General features: G+C 34.7%; 2 protein-coding genes across 3 annotated transcripts; one reads left to right on the top strand and one right to left on the bottom strand.

The window, feature by feature from the left end:
- Nucleotide 1: 1 nt before the first annotated feature.
- LOC128243484 (cyclic nucleotide-binding domain-containing protein 1-like) lies at nucleotides 2–18,308 on the bottom strand. 2 transcript variants are annotated; one of them, XM_052961276.1, is made up of 14 exons: nucleotides 18,147–18,308; nucleotides 15,845–15,926; nucleotides 15,540–15,653; nucleotides 14,998–15,047; nucleotides 14,397–14,574; nucleotides 12,439–12,587; nucleotides 11,931–12,064; nucleotides 11,652–11,713; nucleotides 11,381–11,459; nucleotides 10,067–10,199; nucleotides 7,530–7,639; nucleotides 2,572–2,722; nucleotides 2,100–2,167; nucleotides 2–812 (listed from the first exon to the last, which is right to left on the bottom strand). In XM_052961276.1, exons 1-14 carry the CDS (start codon nucleotides 18,220–18,222, stop codon nucleotides 684–686), a joined length of 1,515 nt encoding a protein of 504 aa, XP_052817236.1. In that variant the 5' UTR covers nucleotides 18,223–18,308; the 3' UTR covers nucleotides 2–683. The 2 variants fall into 2 exon arrangements, with proteins under 2 accessions (XP_052817236.1, XP_052817235.1); XM_052961275.1 differs by lacking the exon at nucleotides 7,530–7,639 and adding an exon at nucleotides 9,534–9,643.
- Nucleotides 18,309–18,487: 179 nt separating this feature from the next.
- On the top strand, nucleotides 18,488–23,979 carry LOC128244785 (AN1-type zinc finger protein 1-like). Its single transcript, XM_052962860.1, has 8 exons — nucleotides 18,488–18,588; nucleotides 19,777–19,819; nucleotides 20,005–20,044; nucleotides 20,799–20,926; nucleotides 21,430–21,527; nucleotides 22,666–22,862; nucleotides 23,209–23,289; nucleotides 23,697–23,979. The coding sequence occupies exons 1-8, from the start codon at nucleotides 18,492–18,494 to the stop codon at nucleotides 23,862–23,864; spliced, it is 852 nt and encodes a 283-aa protein (XP_052818820.1). The 5' UTR covers nucleotides 18,488–18,491; the 3' UTR covers nucleotides 23,865–23,979.
- The last annotated feature ends 541 nt before the right edge of the window (nucleotides 23,980–24,520 follow it).

Consider the following 24,520-nt stretch of genomic DNA (forward strand, 5'->3'; position numbering starts at 1 on the left):
GCTTTTGTTCTTTATTTCTTTGTACAAAATCTAGATTTAATAAGTAACAAAATCAATAATGTTACCTGTAAAATGTGGCTAGATCAAAATGTCTAGTGTGTATATTAACCAAGAACGTTCAGAGGCATTTAGAATCACAAACATAACGGGTTATACAACAAGTATCGAATACATATAAATAAAGGTATTGATTCACTGGCAGTGAAAACAAGGTACACACAACTTTTTCAACAACAGGGCCAGTATTCAATACTGAACTTATCCTTTTACATTCCTCAGTGATTCCATTCAGCCTATTGGCCAGCTGAAAACACTTAGTTTCTAATCTTAAATTAAAGTTCAATCTAAGTTGCTTATTGAATATGGCCCCTGGTTGGTTTCAAGAATATGAATTTCCAATCCATGTCAGATGTACATGTATTAAAGGTCCAATACCTGTATGACCACAGTTGTTACTCACAGAGTCACAGTATAATCCATTTCACAATTATTTGATCTATCAAAATATCAATCACAGAACTGATACTGCAATGCAGCCAGTGAATGTAACATCTATATCACAGTGGTAAAGAACACAACATCTTATCCTCAAAGGAAGTTATTGAATGTAAGAGCATGTGGTGTAAAATCCATATCACAGTTGTTATTATCACCTGGAATCCCCAACACACAGCAGGCTGTTCTCATTTAGCCCATTTTCCGTATCCAGGCCGGATGCCCTTGGAGTTGATGACATCTAGGAGGACGCCATGTTTGAACTCGTTCCACTCGCGCTTCAGTTCCTGCTTCATGTATTCACTCTGGATCTCATCCTGCAAAGTCAAATAACACTTGGTACATGTGTTGCCCATGATAAAACAAACATGTATTGCAAGGTTCTTACTTTAACTAAAACTATCACATAACTATCTACTAATGCCACCTAGACACAGGAATGTTTTGAATTAATTACATGAGCACTATAAAGCGTGCAATATTTTGCTATTGTTGAGTCAGCCTGGACATTTTTCAAATAAAAATCTTAAGATTTTAAAACTGAATTACCAGGTGGACATTTTCCCACGCATAACAACATTCCAATGAAGTTTCATGAGTGTAGGTGCAATAGTTTTAGAGCTATGAAGCCATGTTTGTAGTTTTGAAAACAAAATTCATTATTTCTTTCAATGACCTTTTAACCTATTTTCTTATTTTTGAAGCACATGCACAACATCGAAATTTGGATTGTGTGTACAGTTTTGAAAAAAAAAAAAAAAAATTGTCCTTGGATTATCTTGACCATGACTGTTTGAATTTCTTTCTGTTTATTGAAGATACAGCATTGGTATTTGACCTATGTGTACAGTTAAAAAAACAAAAAAACAATATTGTCCTTGGATGACCTTTACCATGTACCTTCGACCTTCTTGCTCATATTTGAAGCTATAGCATTAAAATTTGTACAATGTTTTCTGTTCTGTGAACTACTTTCAATGCTGTCCTTGCAAGATCTTGACTTTGAAATTTTGACCTACCGGGTACTTTCTTATTTTTGAAACTACAGCAATGGAATTTGGACCATGGGTACAGTTTTTGATCATTAAGTTTCAATTCATTAAACACTGAAGCATTAAAATATATACAATTTGTAATTATACAAATTTCAATATCATCCTTGGATCATCTTGGCAAAAGATAGTTTCACCTTTTTTTTATATTAACAAAGCTACTTTCAAAAAAATATTCATAGCAGAATTTGGAAATCTTCTCCAATAAATACTTCTTCTGGGGCAAGTGATCTTGGCCCTCTTGTTTTTTGTATACCGGTAGTATTGAGTGATGAGATGGAATGTTTCATTACCACATTTTAGCCTAAAATGTTAAAATTATGGGAACTACTTTTATGCACAGTCACCCATAGTCGCTTATGTGTTAATCCGATTTGGTCATTGTTCAGTTTAATTTTCGTCCTATCCAGACGTCCAGTATTTGACTTAAAAAAGAGAGACTGTAAAAGTCACATTAAGAAGCTGTTTTATCAAAACAAACTTAATATTAAATATAATAAATATTTCTCTAGAATATCTTACCATGCTAAATAAAATCTTATTAACAATTACCTTTGTAAGATCTCCAAAAGTTCTATTGCTGGACTGCTTGAATAGTTTGATTGTAGTTTCATCTAGATCTGTAACAAGAAAATATTACACTGATCAAGCATGCAATTGTTTCTTTGTAGAAATATTATTTGGCTTCTTAATGGGGTTTAAGAGTCTTTGTTTTTTTTATATATTCTACTAAAACATGTCTAAATCTGGTGATGTGATAGTTTTACTGGAGAAATTATGAAAATTGAGTTTCACACACATTTTACTGGAGTCCTATTTCAAACAATACACATGTAATGATCATGTTTTTTTTTTGTTGACCATCTAAGCATATGTCACATCACCTTTAAATAAATATTATTTCAATTCAACCAATATCTTAAGTTTTGTGTGTTCTACAACAAAATCACATGTACTTCAAAATAGTTCATATTTTTTATTCTTTTGGGCATTTTGCATATAGTCAGTTGTCTTCCCATCATACCTTTAATTTTCTCTGGTCGTATAACCCCGAGAGTCATCTTGGTTGCCGTTACGACCGAACAAGTGATCTGCTCCTTCATTAGCACACTAAGCTCAGCAAAAGACTCGGACGGTCCCAGTCTTCCCATCACAACCTGCTTCGTGCGCTTCTCCTGGAAGAGGCACAAACATTCACTAATTTTGCTTCAGTTTTGGATAGATATAAAAGCCTTTTTTTATTGTAATTTATAGCAACAAGATTTCCACAAGATAATGTTTATTTGTTGTTGTATTAAGACTCTTAGAAGCATTACTCATCAACTATTTAAGCCAGGATAATGAGCTATAATGTATGCTGCACTTTGAAGTCTGATGAACACTATAAAGTATAACAACAACATTGTGTTCTATTTATTAATAACATGTACATGTAATATTGTGAAGATGGTACAGCGCTGGCTACTAGAGATACATTGCTTGCTAGAGTTGGCTTGCTGGCCTTATCAAATATTGTGATCAATAAGTAGCCAGAGAAATTAATGAAGTTTGACTTCATTGAAGAGAAATAAAATGATCATCCTCAAGTGCAGTCTCAATTGCTTGAACTCATTCATGCAGGTCACATGGGAGTTGAGAAATTTCTGAGAAGGGCCCAAGATGTTATGTTTTGGCCAGGAATATCGGCTGACATTACCAGTCTAATAATGTAGCACCTGTTTAAAGCACTGAAACTCAAACCCAAAAGAGCCATGATACCAATTGAGATTCCTGATTATCCATGGCAAATTATAGGCACTGATCTACTTACCTGGGAAAACAGGACCTGTGTGCTGGTAGTGGATTACTAGAGAAGGTATTTTGAGGTCAAGGAATTACCCATTATATGACAAGCACCCTGGTCATTACCAGAATATAAGGCATAATGGCCAGATGGGGAATTAGAGAGAAGGTTATATCAGATTGGGGTCACTGTTATATTTCGCAGGAACTCACTGATTTTGCAAAATAATGGGATTTCATTCACCAGACAATAAGACCCTATCAGTCAGTCAAATGGGTTAGCTGAAAAATATGTAAGAAAAAATTCTTACACAAGGCTAAGAACACTGCATGGCCGATGTTATCCTTTTATTGGTATTTTAGAATACCTGGTCCTAATATCATGAAAATACTCAAGTCAAATCTCAATCTCAACTACCACATAAAAGCATAGTATAATTTAAAATCTTGCATTTTTTTATAGTATTTGAAAACATATTTTCTCATAGAATTTGTTGGAAAAATGATTTTGTCAATATTTCAAAGAAACTTAATACCAGAGCAAAAATACTTGAATAATTGTTAAAACAAGAGGCCCAAAAGGGCCTATGCTCTACTGGCATGGCTCTTGTGGTCATTTTCAATCCAGAGCATGTACGTTTGAGTAATAGGCAACAAATACTTAGTTCACTTTTAGTGTTTGAGTTAGCTGAAAACGCTTCACGTTTAACATCTGAGGACAGGAAGTGTTGTAAGCAGATTAGTTGCATGAACTACTTTAATATGTGCCAAGTAAAGGTAATCTGAGGGTTTAAAAATATTTGCTTTCAAAACTGTACTCATTTTCAAAATTTCATTCTTGTAGCATTTGCCGCACTGGTCCCTTACGGGACAATCTCCGTGGGGGGGGGGAAGTAATGACCCCAGGGGCATAATTTGAACAAACCTTCACAAACAATTGTGACTTTACGTGTAAACTTGGCTAAAAATAGACTTCGCTCATGTAGACTTGGCTAAAAATAGACTTAGCTTAAAATAGCATTTTTTATACTTTCAAGATTCATAATCAAGGCATGCATGGGCAGATCTGGCTGGTTTTCAAAAGGGACCGAGTTCTAATGGATATCTAAATACTGTACAAGTTTCATCGAGATACAATCAAAACTGAAGACTGTATCATGTTCACAAGCAATTGTTTACAGACATACTTTTTTTTAATACTTTCAAGGCCCATAATCTAGGCATGCATGGTCAGATCGCTGGTTTTCGAAAGGAACCGAGCTCTAATGGATATCTAAATACTGTACAAGTTTCATCGAGATACAATCAAAACTGAAGACTGTATCGTGTTCACAAGCTAGTGTTTACACAATAACATTTTTTTATATCAATGGCCATAACCTAGGCATGCATGGGTGGATCTGGCTGGTTTTCGAAAGGAACCGAGCTCTAATGGATATCTAGATACTGTACAAGTTTCATCGAGATACAATCAAAACTGAAGACTGTATTGTGTTCACAAGCAATTGTTTACAGACGGATGCACATACTACGTACACATTACCATCGCATAAGCTCTTCTGGCCTTTGGCCAGTAGAGCTAAAAACAAGAAATTGTACTTAAATATATTTTTGGCTGTAGAATATTATTCCCTTAGTATCTTGACCAAAGTCATAAATCATACATTTTTTTAATAACTTTTGATGCTATGTGGTACAATGAGTTGAGACCGAGATTGAGATTTTATTGTGAAATTGGGGCCTGGCCACTCCTCCTGAGTCAGTTTATTTCCCTGCGGACAGACAATTGCACTCCATCCTGGCATGTTCTAAAACCTGGCCTGGCCTGCTGACTAAGCATTTTGTGTCAGGCCAGGCCAGGCCAGGCCATATTTTATACATATTGAGAGGACAAGCACTGAATATATTGGAACATGATGATAGACCTTTATTTAGAAATAAAAATGCATGTTTAATGTAATGAGTATTATTTAGATAAAATGTAGTTTAAATGAATGTATGGGAATATTGTTAACACTAATCGGATACTTCTTTATTTATGTGCACAGATGTGGGTTTACAAATCGAACCTTTAAATCAATGTGTTCAGACTCAAGTTTTGCATACTGTCATACACATATATTATTTTTTTAACATACATATATATATTCTATTTGTGATGATTTTGATGTTTTGTCTTTATTTAAGATGTAGAAATTCCATCATACAGTGCATATAGTTGAACATCAAATTGTTCAAAACTATATGCATAGTTCAATTGAAAACCTGATTATTGTGTAAGTAAATTAATTAATTATGTATTCAATTAAACTACATTTTTATCTAAATAAAAAAAATGATATTTAAGAGAGCAAACAGAAGAGGGAGAAATATTATGACAGACAAGCAAGTTCATTTGAGCCCTTGACATTTGGAGAAAAGACAATGCTTCGAAAATCAAATAAAAATTGGAAACCTGCCACTGTAGTAGTAGAAATGTCATATACTGTTCAGTGCCCAGATTGGTCTATATACACCCAAAACAGACAGATTCTGTTAAAAGCAATGTGCCCTGGCCCTGTAAATTATCAGAGCCAAAACACAGGAAATGCTATTACATGATTATGCAAAACACCTTTCCAGTCTCACATCAAAGATTCAGGAAACCACCTAATTGGCAATACTTTTCTCCATGTAACAATCCCTATCTGTTCATGACCAGGTCAGGAAAGGCTGTAAAACCCAAAGTTATTCCATCAATGCGATGTTCACTTTGCTGGCAAGCTTATTGATTTGACAACCATTAATTAATTGCTGGTGATATCAAGTAAATTCAAATCCTGCTGTCACAACCCTAACATCCATGGAATACCTCTCTCTATATTTAAATATATATGAATAAATTTTATTTAAAATCACATAATATGAATTGATCAATGTACTGATAATTTGTTTGTTTATAAAGAAGAGAGATATAAAATTATATTTCATTGAATTTAAACATAATTAATTCCTCCCACTTTTTATAAATCACAGTATTTGATAACCTGTTTATCTCTAGGAGCCAGTGCTGTACCATCCTCAAAATATTACACATACACCTTATTAATAAATAGTTAGAACACAATGGTGTCATTCTAAATAAAATATACAATATGACCCACACTATGAAGTATGATGCACATTATGAAGTATGATGCACATTATGACATATGATTCACACTGTAAAGTATGATGCACACCATAACATATGATGCACATTATGAAGAATGATGCACACTGTAAAGTATGATGCACACCATAACACATGATGCACATTATGAAGAATGATGCACACTGTAGAGTATGATGCACACCATAACGTATGTTGCACATTATGAAGTATGATTCACATTATGAAGTATGATGCACATTATGAAGTATGATGCACACTGTAAAGTATGATGCACACCATAAAGTATGATGAACATTATGAAATATGATGCACATTATGATGCAAACTATGAAGTATGATGCACACTATGAAGTATGATGCTGTTGATAAAGTATGATGCACATTTTAAAGTATGATGGGCACTATAAAGTATAATGCACATTGTAAAGTATAATGCACATTGTAAAGTATAATGCACATTGTAAAGTATAATGCACATTGTAAAGTATAATGCACATTGTAAAGTATAATGCACATTGTAAAGTATAATGCACATTGTAAAGTATAATGTACACTATAACGTATGATGCACACAACAAAGTATGATGCACATTTTAAAGTATGATGTACACTATAAAGTATGATGCATATTGTAAAGTATAATGTACACTATAAAGTAAGATGCACACTATGAAGTATGATGCAAACTATGAAGTATGATGCATTCTTTGAAGTATGATGCACACTATGAAGTATGATGCACACTATGAAGTATGATGCACACTATAAGGTATGATGCACACTATGAAGTATGATGCACACTATGAAGTATGATGTGTTCTTTGAACTATGATGCACACTATGAAGTATGATGCACACTCTGAAGTATGATGCACACTGTGAAGTATGATGCACTTTAAACAAAAACAAAAAAATCTGCAATAAAGCTTGTTTAAGAAGTAAATCTGAGAAAATCCAGGCTGACAAAGAAGTACTGATGAACCTTTCATATTTACTTCCTTTAACTGAGGCCAAAATGAGTGCATTATATTGTAGATCTAATTTACCTTTTTGCCCCCAGGCACATGGATGACCACATTGATCTGTTTGATAATAACTGCTGTCCCTTCTTTTATGTGTGCCACATACGGAGCCTTGTATTCCTCACTGGCAAGTACTGGAATAATTTGTTTCAAATTATGACCCATCTTACCTTTGAACACATTGAAAAGTGCCAAATCTACCACCTCAACCACGAGCTGTGTGTTTGTGACTTTATCTGCATTGGCTGTGTAACCCATGTGCTGGAAAGTGATTTGTTGCCATTACCCTGAGAGGTAACTCATGTGCCGAACAGGGATTTGCTGCCATTACCTTGGATGGTAGCCCATGTGCCGAACAGGGATTTGCTGCCATTACCCTGAGAGGTAACTCATGTGCTGGACAGGGATTTGCTGTCATTACCTTGGATGGTAGCCCATGTGCCGAACAGGGATTTGATGCCATTACCCTGAGCGGTAACTCATGTGCTGGACAGGGATTTGCTGCCATTACCTTGGATGGTAGTCCATGTGCCGAACAGGGAATTGCTGCCATTACCCTGAGAGGTAACTCATGTGCTGAACAGGGATTTGCTGCCATTACTCTGAGAGGTAACTCATGTGCTGAACAGGGATTTACCGTCATTACATTGGGTGGTAACCCATGTGCTCGACAGGGATTTGCTGTAATTACCTTGGGTGATAGTCCATGTACCAAACAGTGATTTTCTGTAATTACCCTGAGTGGTAGCCCATGTGCTGAACAGGAATTTGCTGTAATTACCTTTGGTGGTTACCCATGTGCTGATCAGTGATTTACTGTCATTACCTTGAGTGGTTACCCATGTGGTGAACAGTTATTTACTGTCATTACCTTGAGTGGTAGCCCATGTGCTGAACAGGAATTTGCTGTAATTACCTTTGGTGGTTTCCCATGTGCTGAACAGTGATTTACTGTCATTACCTTGAGTGGTTACCCATGTGCTGAACAGGGATTTGCTGCCATTACCTTGAGTGGTTACCCATGTGCTAAACAGGGATTTGCTGTCATTACCTTGAGTGGTTACCCATGTGCTCAACAGGGATTTGCTGTCATTACCTTGAGTGGTTACCCATGTGCTGAACAGTGATTTACTGTCATTACCTTGAGTGGTTACCCATGTGCTGAACAGTGATTTACTGTCATTACCTTGAGTGGTTACCCATGTGCTGAACAGTGATTTACTGTCATTACCTTGAGTGGTTACCCATGTGCTGAACAGTGATTTACTGTCATTACCTTGAGTGGTAGCCCATGTGCTGAACAGTGATTTACTGTCATTACCTTGAGTGGTAGCCCATGTGCTGAACAGGGATTTGCTGTCATTACCTTGAGTGGTTACCCATGTGCTGAACAGTGATTTGCTGTCATTACCTTGAGTGGTTACCCATGTGCTAAACAGTAATTTGCTGTCATTACCTTGAGTGGTTACCCATGTGTTGAACAGTGATTTACTGTCATTACCTTGAGTGGTAGCCCATGTGCTGAACAGTGATTTGCTGTTATTACCCTGTGTGGTAGGCCATATACCGAACAGTTATTTGCTGTTATTACCTTCGGTTGTAGCCCATGTGTGAAACAGTTATTTGCTGTTATTACCTTCGGTTGTAGCCCATGTGTGAAACAGTTATTTGCTGTTATTACCTTCGGTTGTAGCCCATGTGTGAAACAGTGATTTGCTGTCATTACCCTGTGTGGTAGGCCATATGCTGAACAGTTATTTGCTGTTATTATCCTCGCTGGTATTCCATGTGTCAAACTGTAACTTGCGCTCATTACATTGAGCATCCTAGACCTCAACCAATATATTTTTAAGCAGACATAATTCTGTGCAAACCTTGTCCTCTGGAGTTTCACCTCTGCAGTTTACTGTCCTTGAAATACAGAATTAAAGTGCAAAAAGGTCGAAAGAGTGCATATTGATTGTGCATCACAAAAAAGTTAAAATATTGATGCAGCTGAATTGCCGGAATGAGTAACCAAGTGCATACCCGTTTGCCATTAGGCTGTGTGTGCATGACCTCCACCTGCCGTAGAATGTGACACTCCCCGGACTTTATAAACCCGATAAACGGGGTCATGTAACCCTCGCTCACTATCACTGCAATATGAGTACAAACATGTGAAATAAGCAAAACAAAACTTGGTGCAAAATGCAAAGTTTACATATGCTTAAGTACCCATGTATATATATAATGTCTTATTTTACATGCACTTAAGAACATGTGATATCTTACTTTGATATGCTTGTGAATATTTGTGTACCTTAATAATCAAATAAAATCAACATTTCACTGTACAAGAATCTATAAAATGTAAAGCAGGGAAAATGAAATGTTTTAACAAAATGCAGTAATTAATCGTGGTTGACAACTCGTACGATACTGTAAACAATGTGGTACTAAGGTCTGCAAAATAAATAAAAAATTCAATCAAGTAATTTTTGAAATAATTTATCACATTTCCAATAAACATTTTGAGACTTTGTGAATCTTATCAGTAATTCCAGGAGTGCCTGTGTTACCTGTGTTTGGAGGGTAGTGTATCCACTCAATGAGCTCGGCAACCTTGAGGAGGGGCTGGCGGGGCCAGAGCTTATACTGTCCACATGACAGGAGCAGATTCACCTTCTCCGTGTGCTCACGCTGCCGAATTTGCTGTAACATAGAAAACACAGTGACCTTGTTTTTGCACTTAAAACCATGTGCAATAAGATTTTTTTTCTTTTATGTTCAATTTGTTAGATTCTAAAAGCTGCTTCTTGTCAGCTACAATGTGAATGCTCTTTAGTGTTCAAACTTACATTTTGTCCATTTGAATGCTGGTTTTTTCAAATATGCTGTACTGCTATTTTAGAAACTCAGCAGTCTGCTTTATTGATTTCATCAGTGAATCAGTAAATTTAAACACAAGGTGGGGCAGTAGGGGAAGTATAATTTTAAACACTAAATTTGTAAATTGGTTGTCATGTACCAAATTGGACACAGTGTTTGAGACGCTCCAGACCCATTTATTTTGGTAAATGCATAATAATAATCTTTAACCGTTACATATTGCTATTTTACAATAAAGAACTTAGTGGTAAGAGCAAATCCCGAAATGGTCCTTATCTAAAAAATAATGGTACTGTTTGAATCATAAAGATGACAGGTTAAACTACTTTTATTTTGGGAGGGTTTTATTTGTACATATTTTTTATTCATTGTTTTCTCGAATACCGGTAAGCTTTTATTAAAAATGAACAAATGTTGCTGTTTCAAATTTAAACCTAGCAAATTTGGCTATAACAGAAACAATGCAAAAAGAAAGACTTCGCAAAATTAATGTTTAATATCAACATTTGCCTAGTTCTTCGATAGGTAAAACTTGAGGTTTAAATTGTATAAAAAGCAAGGTATTATAACATCATTGTTTATTCCAATATTGCGCTCCAATTGGATAAGTGGGATGTCATTTAACCAATGATATACGCCGTTACAAAACCAGCTGTTTTTTATACAAACGTATCTTGTCTGTTACACTTCTTTAAAAACAAATACTCATTTGCAGAAGATACTGCTAATGTTTAATCACAATGAATATTCTTTATACATGTAGGGCAAGAGAGCAAATGACCAAGAAGCGCTAGCGGGGTTCATGAAAATTGCTCGGGTGCAGTACTGTTTTCATACAGCATAAACGCAAGAAAAAATTTGATCAATCCTTAAGTAACGTCTCATCAATGTCAATATATATAATATTCACATTCCCTGTTATTACACTTTGGATATACATGTTCATAAATAAAAAATAAATAAATGGATATACATTTAAAATGCAAGTTCTAAAAGAAACACACCTCTATCACTCTTGCATAATCCTTGGCTGTTACTTTTAGAAATTCGCAATTGGAATCTTTGGTAACCACACTGTAAACCCTGAAAATAGAACATGTCAATTGCTTGTTATCTTAATAAATTATCCAAAGTTTATACGCTGTTCTCCTTTCATTTTAAGCTGTTCTCCTTTCATTTTGTTATGTTTGTTGCATCTTTTACTTCTGTATACTGGTATATTTATCAAGATTAACACGCTTGTAAATTCAATACTAAATCATTCTAGACACTTACTTTGACCCAATGTCCCTTCCCTCCACTTTCGTCAGGGTGCCAAAGAACTCACCTGCACCCAGCTGAAAAACCAGTCATCTAAAATTGAGTTTTACGTCATAACTTTGGGAATTTTACCTCCTAAAAGCTTGAAAAAGAGTAAAACAAATATTAAAATCATATAAGTAGCAAAATAAATGATAATAATCCCGAAGCAATTTTACTAATTCACCATAGAAGTTGAAAATTAACTGTTGTTGTTCTGTGGTTTTGCGGATAATACAGACAAATAAAACCCACTGTAATTTCTGTTTCAGTGGGCAGGAGGGGTGTAGGGGATCGGAGCATGGCCCCGTCATCCTCGTTAAGGTAGGGGTCAGTAAGGGCTGTCACTGTCCCCTGAAGCACCATGTGTAGGCCTGTATTCCCAAATACTGAAAAGAAGACAGAAAATCTTTCTTATACAATCAAGGTGTTTGTAATTTTATTCAGCACATACTGTGTTAATGAACAGCATGACACCATCAAGGGTAGAAATACTGACAATGAAACAAGAAATTTTACCCATACACTAACTAGCTCAAATATCAACTTATTACCTTGACAAGTGGAGAATGTGCACAAACTTGTGAAGTCTTGGTCCTTTTACATTTATGGAAGCCATAACTTTGCATGGATTTAATTTTTTCCTTCAGCCTGTTTGATACGATGACAGTGTACATGTACACATACTTACTAGACTGAGATAACACATACATTAAGACTATGTATTCCTATCTCTACAAGCTATAAAAGGTGCTACACTTACTAGTAAAGTCTGGGTCTTTCCATGTCTCATGGACAGCAACCACACACAGCTCTTTCAACACATGGTCGGGAATGTGCTGTTTGAAGTATGAGAATGTTCGCAAGATGTTGAACAACCGGTCATTGTCAGCGGCAGTCCTCTGAAACGGCCTGAAAAACACATCCAGTAATTACATATTTGAGTTGGGATCAATCGGAATTAGTATCACTGTAAGTCTTTGGTAAATTTTAACTTTTCACCAGTCGTGCCGCTGTCTTTAACAAATGGGGTCAGACATCAAAAGAAATAATTTCTTGTGAAATGTTAACAAAATGCTCTCTTCAATGAATATAAATCATCAACAGTTAAAATAATAGCTCTAGCCTTTGTTCCGAATTATTCAAAATACAGTGTATTAATATCAAGAGCCGCCGTAAGACAGCGCGCTCGACTACGCCGCTTTGACTTAGAAGTGAATACAATAACGATGTAATATTACCAAGTTTGGTCTCTTTATGTCAAACCAAACTAAATTATTCGATACATAAGGTGACTTTGATGCTGCCCTCCCAACAGCCTGCCTGAACAATGACGCAAGTCATTCAAATAACTTGATTTCCCATTATTAAAATGTGGTTAAGAATTATATTACAAATATGCCTTTCAAAAGAAATTCCAAACTTGCCCTTAACGTTTACTTGCCCAAACCTTTAACCTAAGTCAATAAGGGGCCATAACTTGTATTAAGAATATGGAGTTATGTAACCTCATTGGGTGATGGTCCTGAACAATTGTGTGAAGTATTAAGTTAATTGAATGAAGGGTATAGAAGTTATAAATAAATATCCCAACCTACCCTAAAACTTTAACCTAAGTTCCATAGTCAATCAGGGGCAATAATTTGTATAAAAGATAATATGGAGTTATCTAACCTCATTATGTGATGGCTCTGAACAACTGTGTGAAGTATTAAGTCAATTGAATGAATGGTATTGGAGTTTTAAGTGAACATCCCAACTTGCCCTAAAACTTTAACCTGCCCTAAAACTTTAAACTAAGTCAATCAGGGGCCATAATTTGTATAAAAGATTATATGGAGTTATGTAACCTCATTGTGTGATGGTCCTGAACAACTGTGTGAAGTATTAAGTCAATTGAACAAAGGGTATAGAAGTTATTTATAAATATCCCAACCTGCCCTAAAACTTTAACCTAAGTTCCATAGTCAATCAGGGGCCATAATCTGTGTAAAGAATAATATGGAGTTATCTTACCCCATCATGTGATGGCCCTGAACATCTGTGTGAAGTATTAAGTCAATTGAATGAAGGGTATTGGACTTATAAGTGAAAATCCCAACTTGCCCTAAAACTTTAACCTAAGTCAATCAGGGGCCATAACTTTTATAAAGGATAATATGGAGTTATGTAACCTCATTGTGTGATGGTCCTGTGTGAAATATTAAGTCAATTGAACAAAGGGTATAGAAGTTATTCATAAATATCCCAACCTGCCCTAAAACTTTAACCTAAGTTCCATAGTCAATCAGGGGCCATAATCTGTGTAAAGAATAATATGGAGTTATCTTACCTCATCATGTGATGGCCCTGAACATCTGTGTGAAGTATTAAGTCAATTGAATGAAGGGTATTGGACTTATAAGTGAAAATCCCAACTTGCCCTAAAACTTTAACCGTACGCCGACGCCGACACTGGGGCGAGTAGTATAGCCCACCTATTCTTCGAATAGTCAAGCTAAAAATGCTCCTTTTGGGAATATTATTAATGCTAATGAAAATTTAATTATTTAAAATTTCTGTCCAATAAGAATTTGACAATTACTGCTTAGTGTTTGTTCATAACAATATATTTTTTAACATAAATTTGCTCCCAACAATCCACATAAAAACTGTGAGTGAGTCCCTTCAAATGTTGTGCTGTGTCATTAGACCATGGTCTGTATTCTATAAATAACTCACAGTTTCTTTGATATTCTTCTGAGAGTTTTCAGATTCTCCAGCCGTATCAACTCCGGGTCTTCAATCTTTCTCTGTTTGTGCAGCAAGGGCAGGTAATCTCTAACATCATGGGTGATTGCGTCTATGGGCCATTCCTTCTTTGTTTTAGATTTGTCCACTTTCTCTGTACTAGTTTTTCCTTAAATAATACAACGTTTTTTATCTTCCTGAACTTCATCAAGAAAGTTAAACAATAAATTGACTCCGAAAACATAATCATACTAAGTAAAAGTTATAAGAGTATACTGGTAGATGTGAATCATACCGATGATCCAATTGGTGAAGGCCTGTGTGCAGTAACTAATTTTACAGATATTCATATTAAAATATTGTTCAAATTGCTTTTTAAAAAAGCGCAACAAAAAGATTTGTAGTTAAGGTAAATATTAAATTCATTCAATACACCTGGGACCAACTCCCAGATAACACTTTTGTTTTCTACTCCACATAATGACGTTTGACTACTTTTCTGACAGTCCTATACTGTCCATTGACAGTCTTGATCAGCGAACATGCAGTCCCATTATATTGAATACTGTTGACAGATGTCTGGCATTTTTACCTGTGGCATTTTGTGTAACTGTAAGGCTTTGTAAAGACTTCTGATGTTCTCTGAAACACAATGAATTAAGAAATCCTAGAGATAAGTATTTGTCCTTTGACAAGAATACATGTTTAGCCTAAAGGTTCAAACTTGCTCATATATTAGTGGCACTGTGTCAATGGATTTTTCAAGTTTAACCTTATTGTCAGTGTCTTAGTCAAACAATTTTATTCTATTTCATTCTATAAACTTTATGTTAAACACATTCAACAGTTCTCTGATTGCCTTAAATATTGACTGTGATACAATTTTACATCAATCCAATTAGTGATTACTTATTACCAAATATCATTATTTTTAGTAAATTTATTTCATGTACTTGATTTCCTGATACCTCTCAGGACACTGATAAAGTTTAAATCAAGATATATGCATTTAGCCGAGCATTTAGCCGCAATAGCTCTTCTACTCCGAGGTCTGACTAATCATATATAAGAGGAACAGGACATATACTGAATATGACCCTAAATACACAACTTAATGAGTTTCAATGTGCTCACCTGTTCTCTGAGTGGATAGGAAAGCCCAACTTTTTGGGCTTTTTCACAAAAACATTTTTGTAGTTGTCCATAAATGACTGGTGTGCTTCTTCTGTTGTCTGTAGAACACCATTTCTGCAACAAACATTGATTTTATGGAATATTGTATGTATGTACAAAATATGCAATGCTGTTTGTCTACTTATCAGTATATTTTTAAGTAGCATATTTAATCACCAAACCATTGCTTGCTGTGTATCAAATATCTATGTGCAATAAAAACAAAGTATGAGCTACATGTATCTCCTGAAAATATTCGAGCTTACTGCATATCCTTTAGTCCATCAATACCACACAGCTCTCTCAGTTTTTCATAGTCGATTGCTGGCGGTTTCTCTATTCTGGGCACTGAAAATAATGATACTTTTTCAATAAGTAAGATAAGTTTTATCTCCAATAATTTCAACTGTGATATGTTTATGAATAGTATAAACAAACAAACTACTTGTTCTATTCTGGGACCATGCATTTATTCTCTCAAATATTAGTTTTTATCCACTATTTTCATGATTTTGGGAGGGGGTCAGGGCTTCAATTTAAATAAATTTGGGAATTTCATTTTTTTCTGACAAATTGCATATTCGGAGAAACGTGAATAACTGATAACTTGGAGTTTCTTCACAATAAAAATCTAACCTACTATGAACATTTTTTTGGTAATTGGTAGACTCATGGCGAGTCATATATAAACAACATTTAAAATAATAAATACATGTTTGTAAGTATCAATTTATTAAGTACCGGTAGTTATTTAACATCGTTTTGTACAATACAGAGATATATTTGGACGAGTAAATTGCTGGGAAAACCATATGATGAGCTGCTGTCTTGTTTACAATGACTAGCCGCTCATGCCAGAGCTGTGAATGTGATTCCAATACACTTTACATGTGTCATATGTCAATGAAGGACATATCATCCGGTACTATAAACAATCCCTATAATTTTACAATAACTGGCTATTAGACAAGAGACATCAAATCAGTTTCAATTATTTTCGGTACATTAAATGACCATACAAATTAAAGATTTAAGCAAACGGCCTTCACACCAACGTGTTGTCTTGACTGCCAATCAAGCTGTACAATATTGCTTAAATCGCCGTGATGATATGAATGACATGTGCCAGTTATGTGCTATAAACTGTTTTCAACGTTTCGATATAACGTTCATGCTTTGAAATGTAACTCTATAGTAAAGGGCTTGGGGAAAATTTCCTGTATTTTTGTACAATAGATGGGACAACATCAACATTTTGTATTATTATTTTACTAGTTTCCGAGTTGGTTTGCTTATTCCTTAGTTATATTAAAATAGTCAATCCCAGAACGTAGCTGCTCATACTATGGAATGGCCCTCCAATGGCACCTGACGTCATTCTACCTGGAATTACCGATTTTCAGTTTGTTTATAAATATGAGCCCAGTGGAATTGAGATTATTTGATTTTGATTTTTTGTTTGTTCAAACTGTATTGCTTTTTTGTTGGAATGCTTTTTAGAAACGGAGAATTTCAGAGACCAACTTGGGGGAAATTCAGGGATTGTCATTTGTACCAGCTACGACAAAGAAGGGTTAAAAGGCCATGACTATTACTATAGTGATAATAATAGTTTACTTAAACTTCTAAAAAATTAAGTTTGGTAATCGAATATTATCGAATATTCGATCGCAAGAAGTGGTTTGAGTTCAAATCTAATAATCTATATAGTCCAAATAATTGTACGTTGACGGATTTTTTTTAGATTTTTGATATGGCAAATCCTTCACGTACAAATTGTTTAGTATCAAAAATGGGTAGTTGTTCCGATCAGGATTCTGGGTTAAAGCATACAGCGTCTATAAAATATCATAAAAACAAGAAATATTACCAGATAATGTTATTTCATATTAGTTCCATACTTATAATTATGAGTTTGACGGCTTTCCTTCATTTCATTCTGTCAAAACATAACGATATATACATGAAGGGCACCTGCGAGGCTTCAGGGCACAGTATTAAATCGCTTGGAACATTTCGGCCATGGCCGAGTTCTTACGATTGTGCAACGAGGTCTATCTCGAAGCTTTGTCGGAGGAGGCCGAGTTATTACGATTGTATCGAGTTGTTCCCCTTCGCATAATTGTTTTCTGTGTCAGTCAACTTTCGTTTTATTGGAAAGGTAAACATCTTGTTTTAATGCATTAAATGCTTGTTTAGTGCAAAATAACATTTCACTTACATGGTAAAATATGAATATAACTCTTTATGATCAATTTCAACCATAAAATACTTCACTTAAAACAATTTGAATATTTTTAAAACACCCCCGTTTTTTGCACATTCCCGTTTAGATGTTAGGGATTGGAAGAATCCCGTATAACACGTCTATTATTTTAGACTAATAATCTATACAAACTTGACGGAAAGAAGTACCGAATATTCAAATATCAATATTGTCACACATTTACATCCCTGATTTATACCTTCCAGAACCTTTGTAACAACTGTATTACATGTAATACTATCACTAAACATGAAAAGAAAACATGTTTGAGAAAATATATATATAGATTAACAACAACATACAAAGGACATTGCTAGTGCTGGCTTTTGCACTGTGCCATCTTCGAACTGGATACTCTCTTCTCTTAACTAAAGCCATTATACAGGATATGAAATGTCAAAGAATGAACTTTAATTAGACGTTAATTAGCAAGCACCTGCATCCCGGACGCCATATTGTTTACATTGGTGTCACGAGCAACGACAAGACAGTGCTTTCGAATTATAATCATTGATATATTTTCAGAAATGTATTAGAGGGGTTTTGTAAAAAATAGATAAAATTTGAAATCCATATTTAAGTAAGCCTTAATAATTTTTAATGAAAAAAACCCTTAGAATATGAGAAAATTCGCATGCGTGGCTTGCATGTCAGGAGCTGGCCTAAAACGAAATTTAAAAAGAATAATGGCAGAACTACCTAATTTAGGGAAACATTGCAACTTTGCTAGTTGTAAACAACTCGGTTTGTTAATCCTTCTCGTCATCACTTTATGTACAAGTTATCATTTTTAAGACTTGACGTAAAAGCTCTCTTTATTAACCGAAAGAGTGATATTTCCAAACAGAATTATACATAAATTTAGAAAGGAATAGCCACCTTTTTGGTAGAATTCTAATATTTTGAAATAAAAGACATTGTTTTGAGTACTCCTTTTGTTTTAATTCAAGCTCAGGCTCTGCTTCTGCTTCAATAAAGTTTACAGCCAGTTATTTTATAATGAAACTCGCAGTTGCTTTCATTACCCGCCCTATGGCCACACACCCCTCCTTAAAAAATATTTTAATTGATGAAACAAACAAAATTTTGTTGAAAACACTGATTAAGATGATGATTGAGAATTGCCTACCTAGGTTTTTTGGGAGTTTGGGTCTTAAAATATCAATTTGTTGATGAAAATGTATTGAAGTTGTACATTTTCTTAAACTTTATAATAATATTTATATTTTGAGATGTTTGGAAATAATTGGTAAAAAAATAAGTTAGTTACAAGTTAAACAAAAACACCATTGTCCAAACAAGGGTCTTAACATGTCAACCTTTATAATTAAAATTTAATTTTTTATTTATTTTTTTCATACATGTATGCCATATTTCTGAGAGGCTTCGCAGGGGATTTTGGTGTGATTTTCAGGGGATTTTGATAGAACACCAGAACACCAGGGGATTTTTACACAGCAAATTTAGCGCAATATCTACATTTGTGAAATAAGAAGAAATACAGAAAACACACTCTAATTACAATAATTTTTGGACTTAGTCATCATGGTCCTTCATGGAATTTCACACTCATAATATTATGGATGCTTTCCACTGTCAATTTTGAGCTAGTTTTGAAAATAAAATAAAAATAAATAAATTTTTAATTCGAGGGGATATGGATCCCCCAGTGGGTGACCAGGGGATGGGTCGAAATTCGGGGGATATGGCATTTTCTTTTTTTTTTGGAACTTTTGGTTGATATTTAGGGTTTTGTGAAAGATGATCAGGCGTGTGGCCATAGGGTGGGTCATGTCAACGCAACTGATGCCTGTGATGAAACTGAGGGTGTACGCCAGGATATTTTCTGTAGAGCGATTTCGGAAGTTTTCTAGCTATATTTTTTATTGAATATTTATTGTAAGTTCTTAAAAAATTGTCTTTTTCTTTTAGATTTCCTGCCATTTACATGCGACGGATGCACAAGAACATTTTGGTAAAATCATTAATAAAATACATGTAAACAATTCATTGTTTTTAGATTTTCTTTATTGCTCAAAAACATTCAGATGTCTTTCGGCTGTTATTTTAAATAAGCCAGGCCATTAGCTGCTTAGTTGTATAATCCATTTTATCTAAAAAAATTTTTTAGTTAACATGTCATTTTATTTTATTCTTTAGTTCAGAACATCGAGTGAAAGATATCCATGGATGCACTGCAGTAAGTTGTTTTCCCTAAAATTATGTTACGTTGGATATTTTTAGCAGTGAAATGGTATGATACCATTATAATTATATTTAAATGGTATTACAAACAATAACCTTATCAATATTGTTGACTGTAGTAAGGTTATAAGCTGTGTAATATTGTTAATTATCAAAACTCCCTTTAGTATTTTAATAGTATTTATCAGGACTTGTTCCATATAATTTTTTATGTAGAGTGTTTTATTTTATACTTTCTGGTTGTTTATTAGATCTTTCAGTGAAATAAACGTGATATTTCACTGTGATTTTAAAATTTTAGCCTTTTATTATGTTCAAATTAATCAACAAAGTAATTTCCAAAGTTTTTCAAAATAAAATATCTTTTTATTTCTGCCTTTTGGCCTTAAAAAAATGAAAAAGTTGGTCTTAGAGTAACATAGCAATGTATCTCACTCAGTGAAATATATATAATGATCTTACACCGAAACAACTTCTATCCTCAATTTCTTTGTTTTTGTATATTTCACTTACTACTGTAGCATTCATGTAAAAAACAAAGATATTTCATTTTATGCACACTTCTTATTGCATGGTAAGCTTGGCAATTTGTTATAAAATATTTATACAATTATGTATGGTGATGTAAATGTTATAAATTTTAGTTTATTTAATTATTTTGGAATTGAATTGCTTATATCTAAAATATCTATATCTATCTACTTAAAAATATTTTCATTTGATTTTAATCTAGTTTATTTTTTATTCAGGAAAATGTAGTAGCAGCAAGTGGAGAATATAAGGGAGAGAAGGGCTACTCATGCAGTGTAGCAGATTGTAAAAACAGGGAACTAACTCCAATCTGGTGCATGAAATGTCAGCTGTCATTTTGTTTGAGGTTAGTTCCTTTTCTATTTATAAGTAACACCTTAAATATAAAAAAAAAATCATTGTGATAAAATATATTCTGACAGTGTTATTTGTATTTTTCTCCGCCTTGTTGTAATTGTCAAACAAAAACAACTTGGCCCTAATGTAACTGACAAACAATAATTTAAGATATTCACAAAAAATGTAGATTACATATTCAAAGTCTTCATTCAAAGCAAAATGTTGCCTTCCAACGTAGCATTTATGACGCAATTTATGACGTGGTATACACACACTAATATTATTATTGACAAAATGTAGTAAGTTATAGCAAGGGAAATAAATCTGACTTTATCTCTGTGTTATGCCCCTTGAAAATTATTATTTTGTTAGCAAACTCTCAGTAGTGGTTCGCAGCATTGTCTTTAAAATCTTGTTTCTTTTTTTTACAAATTGTTTTGTTGTTTATAAAGTTAAGCTCTCAAAAAAAGTATGTTGTGTGATTTCATCAAGTGAATCTATATTTTTCAGTCATCGTCATGCACAGGACCACCAATGTAGTAAACTGGGAACAAATAAAACAGACACAAACATTTCCAAAACTGCAGAACATGTCAACAAAATCTTAGGTCAGTTGGATTGTCACCAATGCAGAATAATAAAGTCAAAGGTTTTGTTTATAAAGACATTTCTAGATGATTAGTATACTATTTATGCCCCCCTTCGAAGGTATATTGCTTTGCACATGTCGGTCGGTCCGTCGGTAGACCAAAGCTTGTCCAAGTTATAACTCATCAATGCCTTAACTTATGGTCATCAAACTTGACATGAAGATATGGCCTGACCAGTAGATGACCTCTATTGATTTTAGGGGTAATCGGGTCACAGGTCAAGGTCACATTGACATCGAATGGTAAAAGGATTTTAAAGCTTGTCCGATTGGTAATTTGACAATGCCTACACCCATGGCCCTCAATCGTGACTTGGAGGTTGGGCCAGATCAGTAGATGACCTCTATTGATTTTGAGGTTCATCGGGCCAAGGGTCAAGGTCACATTGACCTTGAATGATAAAAAATTGTCTGAGTGATAACTTGACAATGCCTTCACATATGGCCCTCAAACTTGACTTGGAGGGTCTGACCAGTAGAAGACCCCTTTTGATTTTGGGGGTCATTGGGCTAAAGTTCAAGGTTACATTGACCTTGAACGATAAAAGGTTGTCTGAATGATTATTCGTCAGTGCTTGCACCCATGGCCCTCGATCTTGACTTGTAGGTTGGGCGCTACCAGTTGATGACCCCAAATTATTTTGGGGGTCATCATGTCAAAGGTCAAGGTCACAGTGAACTCGACAATTCCTGGACCCAGGGCCCTCAAACTTGACATGAAGGTTGGGCCTGACCAGTAGATGACCCCTCTTGATTTTGGGTTTCATTGTGTCAAAGGTCAAGGTCATGGTGACCTTTAACACATAGTTAACAAAGCTTCTCCCAGTGATATCTCAACAAAGCCTGGACCTATGATCATCAAACTTGAATAGGGGGTTAAGCCTGACCTGTAGATGACCCCTTTTAATTTAAGGGGTCATCTGGTCAAAGGTCAAGGTCACAGTGACCTTGAACACAAAAAGCTTGTCTGTGTTTATAATTTTTAGGTTAGAACTTTTACTCTTATTTGGACATTACCAGTGTACACAATTTAATAATCATTAATGTGTAAAAAGATTTCATATATTGTATCAATAACATTATTATTATCTTGTCAGAAACAAAGAAAGCAGCCCCAAAGAAAAGCAAGCCTCTGAATGCCAAAGCCTCGAAGACAGCAGCGCGGGTGGCATTGATGAAGATGAAGATGACTGCAGTAGGAGATGGGAGCTGCCCGGAGGAAGAGAGACTCTATTTGAAGGTCCTCCCACCTCAGGGCTCAAACACACAATCGCAAACCATGTTCTTCTCCAAGGTAAAAGGCAGTGTGGTTGTCTGAGATCATTCAAGATTATGAGTCATAATTTTTATTCTGGTACAAAATGAAACACCATTCAAATACCTCAGATGAGAATCCATGTATGTATATGTATTTCATTTAATTCTTCTCTATGTACCTCCTTGCCTTAGTTTAGAGACAATCTGTTATTCACATATAACTAAGGGGGGAATAGTTGCTAAATGACACTTTTTGCTGATTTACTTAGCAACAATTTCATTACATTTCCTTGCTTTACCATATCATGATAAGCATGAAAGGTGTTGACATATTAATCTTGCTTCAATGATTATGCTTATATTTAGTACCTATCTGTTTATAGGTGTGGAGTGTTGGAAGGGTGATCGATAACATATCAGACAGACTGAAACTTACAAACAACAACAATGTGGAAAATGCCAAGGTAAATAGAAACAGAACATTTCACTTTCTTTTAGAAATAGTGCATACAAAGTTCAACTTTTCTCTTGACAAAATTTGTTCAAGTAAATGATAAATGGCAAACTTGTAGTTTTAAGCATAAAAATGAGACTTGAGAATCATTATGTATATATTATGTACACATAAGAGAAGAGAGCATCCAGTTCGTAGATGGCACAGTGCAAATGCCAGCACTAGCAATGTTCTCTGTATGTTGTTGTTATTCTATCTATAAAAAAATAATTTCAAACATGTTTTGTTTTCATGTTTACTAATAATTTTGAAAAAATAGTAACCTGATACATATGCTACAAGTACATTCTGGAACTGGTTCTAACTTCAACATGACAATGGTTATTGTGAATACAAACACTCCCGATTTTCTTCCAGAAGCTGCGTCTGTTCTCCACATTGACAGGGGACCTGTACCCGACAGACTGTGATGTAGGCTCCCTCCTGCAGGGGGAGCTCCTGTATAGCGGCTCCAGTGTCATCCTGGAGTATGTGGACAATGATTGTACATGTATTAGTGATCTCACGCTGTACAGCGCCAGCTGATGTCACGTTGCATCTTGAGAGACTGACTCACGGTGCTTAATATGTGATACATACCTGTATAGTACATGTACCTTATTACATGTTTGTGTAAATTATAACTTATTGTATTAAAGGATTGAACAATTGTTGTTTAAAATCTTTTTTAACCGTATAAACAAAACTCTTAACGGTGAGCAAGATCCATCAGTCTGGTAGAGTAATGCCCTTAAGCCACTTGAACTTGTTATCAAATTTTACCAAGCTTCGTTACAAATTTTATGGACATACTATATCGACCAAGTTCGATCGACAGTCAGATCGCGTTATTGTCCTTGAATTGACACAATTCTACCTTGAGCATTTCTTGTCGAGTCTTTACCAAACTTAGCCACAATGGGCATTTTATTTAGACTAAGTCTGATCAACAATCTGATGACCATATTAATTATGGAGCTATAGCTCTACATTGTTTTTCAGAAATATCAATTTCCCTTTTTTATCTTTCTAACTGGAGCATTTCTTATCTTATCTTTACCAAACTTGGTTAAAATGTTTATGGGCATAATATTACGACTGAGTTTGATCAACAGCCATACTCTGGAGTTATTGCTTTTGAATTTTCAACATTTTGACCGAATTTACTTTGACTGCTCGCATATGTGTCACTTAATTCAACG

The sequence above is a fragment of the Mya arenaria genome, chromosome 8, assembly GCF_026914265.1.
Source record: "Mya arenaria isolate MELC-2E11 chromosome 8, ASM2691426v1".
Lineage (NCBI taxonomy): Eukaryota > Metazoa > Mollusca > Bivalvia > Myida > Myidae > Mya > Mya arenaria.

Coding starts and splice junctions, on each gene's coding strand:
- LOC128243484 (XM_052961276.1), bottom strand. CDS start 18,222: ATGGCTTTAGTTAAGAGAAGAGAGTATCCAGTTCGAAGATGGCACAGT. Junction 15,048..15,539: donor CCTATCCACTCAGAGAACAG/GTGAGCACATTG, acceptor ATTGTGTTTCAG/AGAACATCAGAAGTCTTTAC. Junction 14,575..14,997: donor AGTTACACAAAATGCCACAG/GTAAAAATGCCA, acceptor GTATTATTTAAG/GAAAAACTAGTACAGAGAAA.
- LOC128244785 (XM_052962860.1), top strand. CDS start 18,492: ATGTCAGGAGCTGGCCTAAAACGAAATTTAAAAAGAATAATGGCAGAA. Junction 21,528..22,665: donor ACATGTCAACAAAATCTTAG/GTCAGTTGGATT, acceptor TTATCTTGTCAG/AAACAAAGAAAGCAGCCCCA. Junction 22,863..23,208: donor AAACCATGTTCTTCTCCAAG/GTAAAAGGCAGT, acceptor ATCTGTTTATAG/GTGTGGAGTGTTGGAAGGGT.